Below are 12977 nucleotides of genomic sequence, written 5' to 3' on the forward strand. Positions count from 1 at the left end.
AAAGATTATCGTGCATGTCCCACATGCAAGCATGCACGATACAAGCGCAGGAGAGCAAAGGACAAGTACAAATTGGACGACGAGATCAAGACAGGAGTCCCGTTCAAGGTTGTTTGGTACTTGCCTTTAATTCCAAGGTTGGGGCGTTTGTTTGCAAACCCTGGAGAGGCAAAGAGGTTGTGGTGGCATCATGATGAGCGAATTGCGGATAGGTATATGAGGCACCCGAAAGATGGGGCTCGGTGGGAATTAATCAACAAAAAGTTTGAAAATTTTGCCAAGGATCCTAGAAGTATAAGGCTCGGGGAGTGTACTGACGGGATGAATCATTTTGGCGATATGAGCACCAATCACAACACATGGCTAGTGCTTCTATGCATATATAACCTAGCTCCTTGGTTGTGTATGAAGAAAAAATACATTATGATGTCAATGATTATCCAAGGCCCGAAGCAACCTGAAAATGACATCGACATTTACTTTCAGCTACTCGTAGAAGAACTGCTGACAGTGTGGATAGATTGTAACATCCCAAATTTTGGTTCCCTTTTTGGCCCTAAAAGATTTCTTTCCTTTTCTGACACTCAAACTTCATTTTGTTCCCTCTATGACATTTCCGTCAGTTTTGCCAACTAACACCGTTAAATACAACATGAAAAGTCCATTTTACCCCTGGTGTATTTTGTGACCAAAATGGAAGTCAAAACAGTGGCAATATGAACTGGAATATATTACCAAATGAAACAAAATCTGCAATTATCCCCTGTACAGTACAGTACACACATGCACAAATTTCAATTGAAAATTTGGACAGATCCTCCCTTGTATTTTGGAGGCATATCCCCTGTACAGTACACATATGCACAAAAAACACACATAATTGCTCCAGGTTCACATATATGCAAACATCCCACATAGCTGGTCATCTACACACATTCAGGTTCACATAAAAGTGGCATACAATAGTCCAGGTTCACATAAAGATGACATAATAGCCCAGGTTCACAACAGGTCGCATATAGCACGTAAAGAGGGTTCACAACAGGTCGCATATAGCACGTAAAGAGCCAAGGTCCACACATATATCACATAAACAACTCAGTTTTCAAAATGAAACATGATACGGAAAGTAATGACATGAGAATCACAAACTAAGTCTCCTTTTGCTTCGTGTGCTCATTGCAGGGCTAGCTGGGTTGAATTTCTTGCTGCGTGTACCCATTGCAGGGCTGTCAAGTGGCACCATCGGAAGGTGCGGAGTAATTCCAGCAACCTCTTTGCTTTTTCTTTTGGCATGTACCTTCACAGCAACATGTGTTTTCTTTTTGGCGACATCATGTTCGCCACAAATGGGTTGTGTTCTTGATCTAAACATACACATACATGACATACAGGTAGCCCAAGTTAACAATAGAACAATGCATAACATAACATTACAACTTCGAAACTACCATAGGTTACCTTTTTGCTCCTCCGGATCCAGATTTACCACCTTTCCCTTTTTGCTTGGTTGTTTTCTCCAAGATTTGGCTATGGTGAGAAGAATGCACTTAGAACACAAAGGCACAATTAATTATATTTAATTATGAGCATGGTTGTTGCTAACCTTGGCGGAAAACGCATGGCTGATGGAGAATCATCCTCGCAAGGCACAATTGATGATTGAGCTGATTTGGTGGTCTTTGTCCTCTTCTTTGGTGGTCCTCTACATGAGCAACAAAAAAGTAGTTAACATGTATGGTTTTTACCAAAAAAATGCAAGTGATGCAATATACAATAAAATTCATTACCTCACAGCTAAAATAGCAGCAATGTCATCTGGGTTACCCTTCTTGCGTTTGTGCCAATGATGCCCATAGTCCTTGCAAATAGGGCATAAGTGTTGGCAGCTTTTTCTTTTCTTCTCACTGCAGCCTTTATACCTCTCAGTTTTAGGCCTACCCGCTGTGGCTTTTAGTAGTGGTGGAAACATGAAGAATCCATGGTCTGATTTAGGCCACTGGTTCTTGTCAACCATGGCAGGGATTAATTGGTCATAAGCTGCTCTAAATTTGTGAATGGAGTAACACGAGTCCACATAGTTCTCTATGCGTGCATTGGTAAGAGATGTGATAAATGCTAGACCATGTTTGCAAGGAAGGCCAGAAACTTCCCATTGTCTACAAGAACATGTCCTGTCAAGCAAGTTGACCACAAACCTAAAGCCGCTGCCTCCCAATGCGGTTACTTCAGCAACTTCTTCTGAGCTTTCAACCACCTCCAAGTTTAATTCTCTGGTCTTTGCATTCAACTTCTTAATTATGTGGGGAAGAATCAACCCAACTAACTTTCTTGCTACCTTTCTCCTTCGGTTCCACATGATCATAATCAATTGCCTAAGCTTATCAAAGAAGTCGTCCAAGTTCAAGGACTTGTGATGCTTAATCCAATTATTGAAGCACTCAGCCAAGTTGTTTGTAACATAATCCACCTTGGAAATTGTTGAGAACTGACACCTAGACCACAACCTAGTGTGCCACTTCCTAAGTGCAGCTGCCGCTGGCTTTGCTATGTCCATTGCAACCCAATTTTGCTCAAATAAATATGGGTTCCATGAGTAAGCAGCAGCCCAAAGGTGGTCATCAAAAACCTTTCCATGAAACTTCTTATTGAAGTTGGACACCAAGTGAAACATACATTCCCTATGTTCAGCCTCTGGGAACACTTCTTTTACACCTATCATCACTGGCTGCCCAGCGTCTGTGCATATGGTTAAACCCCTTGGGGATCCTATGGCTTGCCTAACCAATTGCATGAACCAGATCCAGTTCTCATTAGTTTCAGAATCAAAAACACCCATACAAACTGGATACATCCAACTATGGCCATCAACGGCGGTAGCACTAGCCAGTTGCCCCTTGAATCTGCCTGTCAAGAAGGTGCTATCTACTACCAAGTATGGCCTGCAACCACTAAGGAACCCGTCGATGCAAGGCTTCAAAGCGACAAAAAATCTCTTAAATCTGATTTTATCTTTTATTGTGTGGTGCTCAATTATCACTATGCTACCGGGGCATCACCTTTCAATTTGTGCCTTAAAACTATACAAATTATCAAAGCTTGTATCCAATCACCATATAGTTCCTTCAAGGCTAGCAGCTTACCCATGTATACTCTCTTGTACTTGATGTTGATTCCATGGTGCTCTTTAAGCTTCTTTCGCAATGCCTTTGGTCCTAGAGTTGCATCATCAATTAGCCAATCCTTCACGTGCTCACATATCCACCACTTGGTTGCATTCTTTATCTTCTTTTTCCTTTTTGTACTTGAGCAATCATGACCACAAGAGTTCTTTCTCACCTACAAAAGACAAACATAGATGATTAGTAAAGATCTTTTAACAATTTAAGCACACATGAGTAAAGTTAGAAATTACCATTACGGTGCACCCATCTTCCATTGTAGAAGCATATATCCTCCATGGACACTTATTTTCATCCCTTCTTGAACAATAAGCCCTGAACCTATGTGGTGCACTTTTCTCGGTGTTAAACTCAAATTCATGTTTGATTGCATGTTGAGAAAGCGCCAACTTAAACTCTGCCATATTGGGATATTTTCTTCCTTCGGTCATTGGGGGATCTAATTTATCATATTCTAAATGTGGTGCATGCTCTGCCTCGTGCACTTCCTCATCTTCCTCTACTTCCTCATCGCTCTCATCCTCGCTCTCATCCACGCTCTCATCCTCGCTCTCATGATCAGGAACATAGTCTTCGTCCCTTTCTTTAACGGAACAGGGAACCATGATAAGAGGATCTAATTTATCATAATCATCATCGTCTAAATAAATATTTTCCTCATCAACACCAACATGTTCATTCTCAGGTATTGGGTTGCGAAGATAATCATCATCGTCTTGTTCTGTGTTGCTAGGTTGGATATGCACATCAATATGCCACTCTGTGATAGGCTCATATGGTTCAGATGGATCACAATATGCAACAAACAAGTGCACAACCTTTGTCTTAGAGAGTTTCTCAAACATAGACACCAATTCCTGGTCAGATGTTACTTCTGGGTAGATTTTAAGAAAAGGATCGTAGTACTGAACATGTGCAACTTCCAAATAGCGAGGCGAGTACTGCTCTACGATTGATTCAACCAAGTCCTTATAATTTGTTAAGTCGGAATCAATAACCTTATCATAACAAAAGCATTTGATATCCTTCCTAGCTTTTTTGGGTTGCCAAGCAATTTGATTTTCAGCAAATATGTTGAATTTGGATCCATCCTGTAAAAGCAAAAGATCAATTGTGCATGAACATACTTACTTCATGTTTTAAATAAAAAATGTGACATGTGTAAACAAATTATCCAATATAACATATTTGTTTTATATGAACATAATCTTTGTCTATTGTTTCATTGTAGATTTGGCAGCAACAAATATCCATCTCTAACTACTCTGTTGCATCTTCGATCCATCTCAAGTACACTTTTTAATATGAACATAGTGTTGCATTTTGAGAAAAATCATGTCAAGGAAGGTGAAGCAAATATGTTGCATTTTGGATCCATCTCTAAGTAATCTGTTCGTTCAAGGACGTATCATGGTAGCAAATACTCAAACATAGAGAAAACAGGCACTTACCCTTGTAGCCATGCCGGAGCACTTGCATCCGAGGCCGTCGCACCTGGACCTCCCTTTGCCTCCCCGCCTTGGCCGCCCTCCGGCACCGCACCTGGACCTCCCTCCGCCTCCCCGCCATGGACGTCCTCCAGTGGCGCGCCTGGAACTCCCTCCGCCTCCCCGCCATGGACGCCCTTCGCCTCCCCGCCATGGACGCCCGTCGCCTCCCCGCCATGGCCGCCCGTCGCTTCCCCACCATGGCCGAACGAGGCCGAGACCGGCGCAGCGTCGGCCACGCCCTCCACCGCGCTGTCCATCCCGCCACCAGTAGCAGCATCGGCCACGCCCTCCTCCATCCGCGATTTTTTTAGGGTTAGGGATCGAGGGAAAGGGGAATCGAGGAGAGTAGGGAGGGGATCGGGGGGTTGACCCAGCGCAGCGCCTGACGGTTCGCTCAACCAGTTTTTTTTCAGTGTCCTAGCAGGAGTAAGAACGACATTTCCAGTCACAGTTAACGTTGCTAACGGCAAAAACTGGCAGATGTGTCAAAGAAGGAAGAAAATGAAGTTGTGGTGTCAAAAAGGAAAAATAAAATTTTTAGGGTAAAAAAGGGAAGTAGATTTTAAGAATGGGCCAAATAAGGAATTCTCTCGGCTTTAAAAGCCGCCGCCCGAGGCCCAAGTCACCGCCGCCAGCCCGCGCGCCCCCGAAACCCTAGCCGCTCGCGTCGCCGCCTCCCGCCGCCATCGCCGTGCCGCCGCCCACCGTCGCCGGAGTCGCCGCCGCCGCGTCGGATCTAGCCGTTGACCCCGCCGCCGTTGACCGGTCGGTTTACTTCGGTTAACCCCGGGTTTTTTAGAAAAACCCTAGATCGTTTTTTATTTAGATCGGTTTTTGTTCGGTTTATCTTCGGTTTAGTTAAATAGCGGACGTTCGCCCGTATGTTCATTTTAACGAACGCTGTTCATCAGTTAGCCGCAGACAGCGAACGTTCGTTCTTTAGCCTGTTCGTCTCGTTTTTTGGGTTTTTCCCGCGATTATTTTCGATCGCGATTTCTGCCCTGATCTTCGATTTAGTTTATCTTTTCGCTCGTTTATCCAAATCAGGTGAAACAAGCGCCTAGATCTTCGCCTCGAAGCCTTCTTTTTGTTTAACCAACTTGAACAAGATTTTGGTACTGTAAAATTTGACTTTAGTCCAGATTAGTAAACGGATCTTGTTTCTTTCGTAGTTTGAGTTTCGTTGCTCCGTTTGATTTTATTCTTTTTGCAAACCGGAGTTCTTCAGTTGAACTTTCTGGTTATATCATCTTATTTGAGTTTTACCCGTGCATCTTTGCTTGAGTGCTTATGTATGCTATTGTTTGTTTGCGATAGAATTCCCGGAGTGCGAAGCGTGCTACTACGAGTCACTAGAATTTGTAGATCGTCAGCAAGGCAAGTAACACATTGATCATACTCTTTTCATACCCAGTTTTTATGCATTAGTGAAAATCATCAAACACTGCATGATTAGGATGTGATTAACTTCAGGGTATTGGGAAGTAGGTGATGAGGTAGAACCTATTACCCGTTTTATTATCAAACCCTTGGGAGTCACTTCTACGTTATGCTCGTATTGCTATGCTATGCTCATAGACGTGGATTGGGTTTGAGTGTATCCATGACAGATGTGAGGTTGTTTATTTAATGGTTTAACTTAAGGTGGCAACTTTAATACACATCTAGGTGGATTGTTGGTTTAGGGCACCTGGGGTTATACCAGTGTTGTCCTAGGAGATCCCGGGGTCATACCGTGTGATCCTCCTATGGTCCGCAACCCAGGCTCAAAGGGATCATAAGATTATTCATGCTAGAAACTTCCGTGTGCAGCCACAAGCTATTATGGGCTCTATCATAGTTGAGTATGTTGCGTGACCTCTTCGAGTGGTAGGCTAGCAGATGTAGGGGATGTAGGTTGGTACTGTCTTCCCGGGGTTAGAGTTAATGCTTCTGAAAAACTGTGTCTCGGTCATCCGTTTCTCAAACACCATGTAGTGCGAGAAATCCAACGGAGGAGATCGAGTCTTGTGGGGAAAAGTGCGCGAACCTCTGCAGAGTGTACAAACTAATCATGGTTAGCCGTGTCCCCGATTATGGACAACTTGAGTATCTGGTACTTGAATTATTGGTTTGATCTCATCACTCTAAATTAATTTGTTGGGTTGATAATGTACACTTTTAATTGGGATTGAGATGGGGGTACCATTCTCAATGTTTCAACCACCATGATAGTTAAATAAAATATATTCCTCTGTTGTAGGGAAAAATTGGCTTTTCGCAAAACATTATAACCATAGAGCCTCCACCAGCCATATTTGCATGTAGTGATATGATACGCTTCCAACGTATCTATAATTTTTGATTGCTCCGTGCTATATTATCTACTGGTTTGGACATTATTGGGCTTTATTATCCACTTTTATATTATTTTTGGGACTAACCTATTAACCGGAGGCCCAGCCCAGAATTGCTGTTTTTTGCCTATTTCAGAGTTTCACAAAAAAGGAATATCAAACGGAGTCCAGACGGAATGAAACCTTCGGGAACGTGATTTTTAGGAAGAATATGATCCAGGAGACTTGGACCCTACATCAAGAAACAAAAGAGGAGTCCACGAGGTAGGAGGGCGCGCCCACCCACCCCCCCAGGGCGCGCCCTCCACCCTCGTGGGCCCCCTGTTGCTCCACCGACGTACTCCTTCCTCCTATATATACCTACGTACCCCCAAACGATCAGATACGGAGCCAAAAACCTAATATCACCGCCGCAACCTTCTGTACCCACAAGATCACATCTTGGGGCCTATTCCGGAGCTCCGCCGTAGGGGGCATCCATCACAGAGGGCTTCTACATCAACACCATAGCCTCTCCAATGAAGTGTGAGTAGTTTACCTCAGACCTTTGGGTCCATAGTTAGTAGCTAGATGGCTTCTTCTTTCTTTTTGGATCTCAATACAATGTTCTCCCCCTCTCTCGTGGAGATCTATTCGATGTAATGTTCATTTTGCGGTGTGTTTGTTGAGACCGATGAATTGTGGGTTTATGATCAAGATTATCTATGAACAATATTTGAATCTTCTCTGAATTCTTTTATGTATGATTGGTTATCTTTGCAAATCTCTTCGAATTATCAGTTTGGTTTGGCCTACTAGATTGATCTTTCTTGCAATGGGAGAAGTGCTTAGCTTTGGGTTCAATCTTGCGGTGTCCTTTCCCAGTGACAGTAGGGGCAGCAAGGCACGTATTGTATTGTTGCCATCGAGGATAACAAGATGGGGTATTTATCATATTGCATGAATTTATCCCTCTACATCATGTCATCTTGCTTAAGGCGTTACTCTGTTTTCATGAACTTAATACTCTAGATGCATGCTGGATAGCGGTCGATGAGTGGAGTAATAGTAGTAGATGCAGGCAGGAGTCGGTCTACTTGTCTCGGACGTGATGCCTATATACATGATCATACCTAGATATTCTCATAACTATGCTCAATTCTCTCAATTGCTCAACAGTAATTCGTTCACCCACCGTAAAATACTTATGCTCTTGAGAGAAGCCACTAGTGAAATCTATGGCCCCCGAGTCTATCTTCATCATATTAATCTTCCAACACTTAGTTATTTCCTTTGCTTTTTACTTTGCTTTTATTTTACTTTGCATCTTTATCACAAAAATACCAAAAATATTATCCTATCATATCTATCAGATCTCACTCTCGTAAGTGACCGTGAAGGGATTGAGAACCCCTTATCGCGTTGGTTGCGAGGAGTTATTTGTTTTGTGTAGGTACGAGGGACTCGCGCGTAGCCTCCTACTGGATTGATACCTTGGTTCTCAAAAACTGAGGGAAATACTTACGCTACTTTGCTGCATCACCCTTTCCTCTTCAAGGAAAAACCAACGCAGTGCTCAAGAGGTAGCATGATAGCATTTATCTGTTCATTGCTCTACTGTGTTATATTGCCAGCATATTCCATGTGCTGACCCGTTTTTGGGCTGCAACATATCATGTTGCAGACTTTTCAGACGACAAGTAAGGTGCTATAGGTCGTTGTCGTTCACTCAGCTACGCCGTTGGAGGTGATGGACTCACTTTATCTTCCAAGCCTTCCGTTGTTATCTTATTTAGATGGCCTTAAGCCATATTTATTGTAATAACTTCTCTTTTAAGACATTCGATGTAATAAATGTGTGATTGCTACTCTGTTATAAATCCTTCGTATTGTGTGTGTCAGCATTACCGATCCAGGGATGACACTGAACACAGAGATTTGACCGTCTAAGGTCGGATCGCTACAAGATGGTATCAGAGCACACGTTGAATGTAGGACACGGCCACTAAGATGAGCCATAGCTCACTCTTCTCTACCCATTTCTGACCCTCTCCATGTTCTACCCTTTAGGATGGCGGACTCAAGGAACAAGTTTGCACAACCGGATGAAGACACACCTTTTGGATGACACTTGAAGGAAGTCACTATGTACCTGAACATCAGAATACTAAGCTTCACCGGGACCTACACCGCCACTTTACCAGAAGAGGAGCGTTGGATGATTCGAGTTCAAGTTCCAAGAAGGACATTCACGCCAGTCACTGAGCCCATAGAGTTTTCCTTTGATGCACCCACCTGGAGTCTAGGCAAGAGCATGGCAGCCCACATTGCTATGGGACGAATTGGAGAAGTCTACAAATAGGATCTGACGGACACTATCTATCAGATATGTGGGCACCGAGATGAGCAATGGGAGATGATCAGCACCAGGAGAGACCGGTCCATTGCAGCTTTCATCCAGGAGTTAAATCAGCACATTCGTCGACAGGAGAACCAGATGTGCGCAAGCATGATAGATTTGAAGAAGGCGATGCCCCGGAACATGGAGCTAGAAGAGGAACTCAAGTCTGCACGCAACGGATATGAGGAGGAAATCGCAATACTAGTGGAGAAGAATGACGACCTGACAAGCAAGCTAGGAATATTCATGGGAGACCCCACACCAGGAGGAGAAGACGATGAACCCAAGGAAATTCGTTCTGAGGACTACATCATCATCGACGACACCGACTCCGACCCCGATGGTAGTGATGATGATTATGAAGACGAAGCTGGAGCGGATATCATGGAGTCTTCCACCGATCAAAATTTCTAGATGACCACCCTAAGATTAGTAGTATTCCCCCATGTATATAGTAGTAGTCCGAGCACTTTTGTAACGATAGTTCTAGACCGATTGTATGTCCTTGCGTGAATTGATTTGGTGTGATATGATTGTGTTTGCTCATGTGCAAATGGGTAGTGTTTTCTCACTAGACCTCAATCTATTCTAATCTCTCCCCTCTAAACCCATCAGATGCCTCCGAGACGTGACACCGGATTTGTCTTCCCACCTGAGATCACTCAGTTGATCCAGCAGCAGAATGCCTTGATTCAGATATTAGTCCAGAACCAAGGCAACAACAACAACCCGCCACCACCACCTCCAGTTGACAACTTAGCCCGCTTTTTGAGCTTGCAGCCACCGGTGTTTTCCAGTAGCACCGAGCCAATAGTTGCTGATGACTGGCTACGCAGGATTGGAAGGGAGTTGACCGCCGCAGGTTGCACAGATGCAGAGAAGGTGCGTTTTGCCGCACATCAGTTGGATGGACCAGCAGCCTCATGGTGGGAGAATTACACAACCACTTTCCCTATAGCCAATATCACTTGGGATCAGTTTCAGCAAGCATTCCGCACTGCACATGTCTCAACTGGAGCTATGAACATGAAGAAGCGTGAGTTTCGCAACTTACGCCAGGGAAACCGTACTGTGGCTCAGTACATAGATGAGTTTAGTAAGTTAGCTCGCTATGCCCCTGATGATGTGGCTACAGATGCCGCGAAGCAGGAGAAGTTTATGGAAGGGTTGAATGATGAGATGAGCATGCAGTTGATGGTAGCAACATTCGCTAACTACCAGGAGTTGGTAGACAGGGCTCTTATGATTGAAGGGAAGCAACAGCAGATTGAGAGCCGCAAAAGGAAGTATGGACAGGGGAAGTACAATTCAGGAGCTTAGCAGAAGCCTCGTTTCACCCCGAACTCGGGAGGATTTACCCATAACCACGGAGGCCACACTCACAATGGAGGAAGTACTCTAACCACAGTGGCCCCAAGAATGGAAACGGGAATGGAGCAGGCAGCAATCAGAACCGCTCTAACCCAGCCACACCCGCCAAGAAGGATCAAAGTCACACTACCTATTTCAAGTGCGGGAAGACTGGGCACTACGCCAATGATTGTTCGGACCTGAAGAACGGAAATGGCAATGGAAGCGCTGGGAAGAAGCCCAACCCTTTCAACAGGGGACAAGTGAACCACGTGAACGTGGAGGAGGTTGAAGGGCAGCCAGATGCAGATATCGGTAAGTTTTTGGTTAAGTCGTTTACCGCTCTTGTTCTATTTGATACTGGTGCAGCGCATTCATACATATCAAGGGGATTTGTGGACAAGTTTAAGTTACCCACCGTAGCCCTTAGGACACCCTGGTTAGTAAGCTCACCAGGTGCAGAGTATATGGCCAGCCGATGGTCCGATCGGATACCCTTAACCATTGGTAGCCATGTTTTCCCCTCAGACCTAATAATTTTGGAGTCACAAGGATTGGATGTGATACTGGGAATGGATTGGTTATCGAAGTATGGAGGAAACATTGACTGTGCTAGTAGGTCAATTCTACTCACCACCCTGGAGGGAAAAAGGATCAAGTATGTATCCAAGCATGCGCCGAGGAGAACCCAAGTAAATTCTCTCTCAAGAGTTGTTCAGGAGGAAGTGCCTGTAGTGAAGGATTACCCAGATGTATTTCCAGAGGAGTTACCAGGCATGCCGCCAGATCGAGACATTGAGTTTTTGATAGAGTTATTGCCAGGCACCGGACCAATATCGAAGAGACCATACCGGCTGCCCGCAAATGATCTAGAGGAGATTAAGAAGCAGATTAAGGAGTTATTGGAGAAAGGTTACATTCGACGAAGCTCGTCACCATGGGGAGCCCCAGTGCTCTTGGTTGAGAAGAAGGATGGACCATTAAGAATGGTTGTTGATTATCATGCGCTGAATGAAGTGACGATCAAGAACAAGTACCCACTGCCGATGATCAATGATCTGTTTGACTAGCTGCATGGAGCTAAAGTATTCTCCAAGATCAATCTGCGTTCAGGATACCACCAGTTGAAGATCAGAGAACAGGATATACCTAAGACCGCCTTCACCACAAGGTACGGGCTATATGAGTATACGGTTATGTCATTTGGATTGACTAACGCCCCTGCCTGTTTCATGAGCATGATGAACAAGGTATTCATGGAGTTCTTGGATAAGTTTGTTGTGGTGTTCATTGATGATATTTTGGTATACTCGAAGAATGAAGAGGAATACAAGGAGCATTTGCGTTTAGTTCTCGAGAAGCTCAGGGAACATCAGTTATATGCCAAGTTCAGCAAGTGTGAGTTTTGGTTGAAGGAAGTTGGATTTCTTGGACACGTTATATCGGGAGAAGGTATAGCAGTGGATCCCACCAAGGTTCAGTCAGTCACAGAGTGGTTGGCACCCACCTTAGTTGGAGAGATCCGTAGTTTTCTTGGACTCGCGGGATACTATCGGAGATTCATTGAGAATTTTTCCAAGATTGCAAAGCCTATGACGGCGTTGTTGAAGAAAGATACTAAGTTCAAATGGACAGAAGAATGTGAAGCAAGTTTCCAGGAGTTGAAGAAACGTTTGGTTACAGCCCCAGTGCTGATTTTGCAGATATACGCAAGGATTTCCAAGTGTATTGCGATGCATCTCGCTTAGGACTTGGAAGAGTACTTATGCAGACGGAAGGGTTGTTTCATATGCCTCACGATAGCTTTGACCGCATGAGTTGAATTATGCTACACATGATTTGGAGTTAGCAGCTGTAGTACATGCACTCAACACCTAGAGACATTTTCTTATTGGAAACCGTTGTGATGTGTACATGGATCATAAGAGTGTGAAGTACATTTTCACGCAGAAGGAGCTGAACCTCAGGCAGAGGAGATGGTTGGAGCTCATAAAGGATTATGATATGAAGTTGCACTATCATCCAGGCAAGGCCAATGTAGTAGCAGACGCTTTGAGCCGGAAGAGTTATGCCCATACGCTTGTGAGCGGAGGGTTTCCAAAGGAGCTAGCCGAGGATCTCAGGGAGCTTCGTTTCGAGATAGTCCCTAGAGGTTTTGTTGCAGCATTGGAGGTTCAGTCAACGTTATTGGGAAAGATTCGAGAAGCTCAGAAGGATGACAAAGAAATTGCGGAGATAA

The 12977-nt window shown here is 44.2% G+C and overlaps 1 protein-coding gene across 3 annotated transcripts; it reads right to left on the bottom strand.

Annotated features, from left to right (window-relative positions):
* Nucleotides 1-919: 919 nt before the first annotated feature.
* On the bottom strand, nucleotides 920-5140 carry LOC109733998 (uncharacterized). 3 transcript variants are annotated; one of them, XM_073510646.1, is made up of 7 exons: nucleotides 4634-5140; nucleotides 3416-4273; nucleotides 3144-3339; nucleotides 1791-2942; nucleotides 1607-1705; nucleotides 1462-1530; nucleotides 920-1367 (listed from the first exon to the last, which is right to left on the bottom strand). In XM_073510646.1, the coding sequence occupies exons 1-4, from the start codon at nucleotides 4643-4645 to the stop codon at nucleotides 2929-2931; spliced, it is 1080 nt and encodes a 359-aa protein (XP_073366747.1). In that variant the 5' UTR covers nucleotides 4646-5140; the 3' UTR covers nucleotides 920-1367; nucleotides 1462-1530; nucleotides 1607-1705; nucleotides 1791-2928. The 3 variants fall into 2 exon arrangements, with proteins under 3 accessions (XP_073366747.1, XP_073366745.1, XP_073366746.1); XM_073510644.1 differs by having other exon boundaries at nucleotides 1791-3339.
* Between the last annotated feature and the right edge of the window lie 7837 nt (nucleotides 5141-12977).

Source organism: Aegilops tauschii, chromosome 3 (assembly GCF_002575655.3).
Source record: "Aegilops tauschii subsp. strangulata cultivar AL8/78 chromosome 3, Aet v6.0, whole genome shotgun sequence".
Taxonomy (NCBI): Eukaryota; Viridiplantae; Streptophyta; class Magnoliopsida; order Poales; family Poaceae; genus Aegilops; species Aegilops tauschii.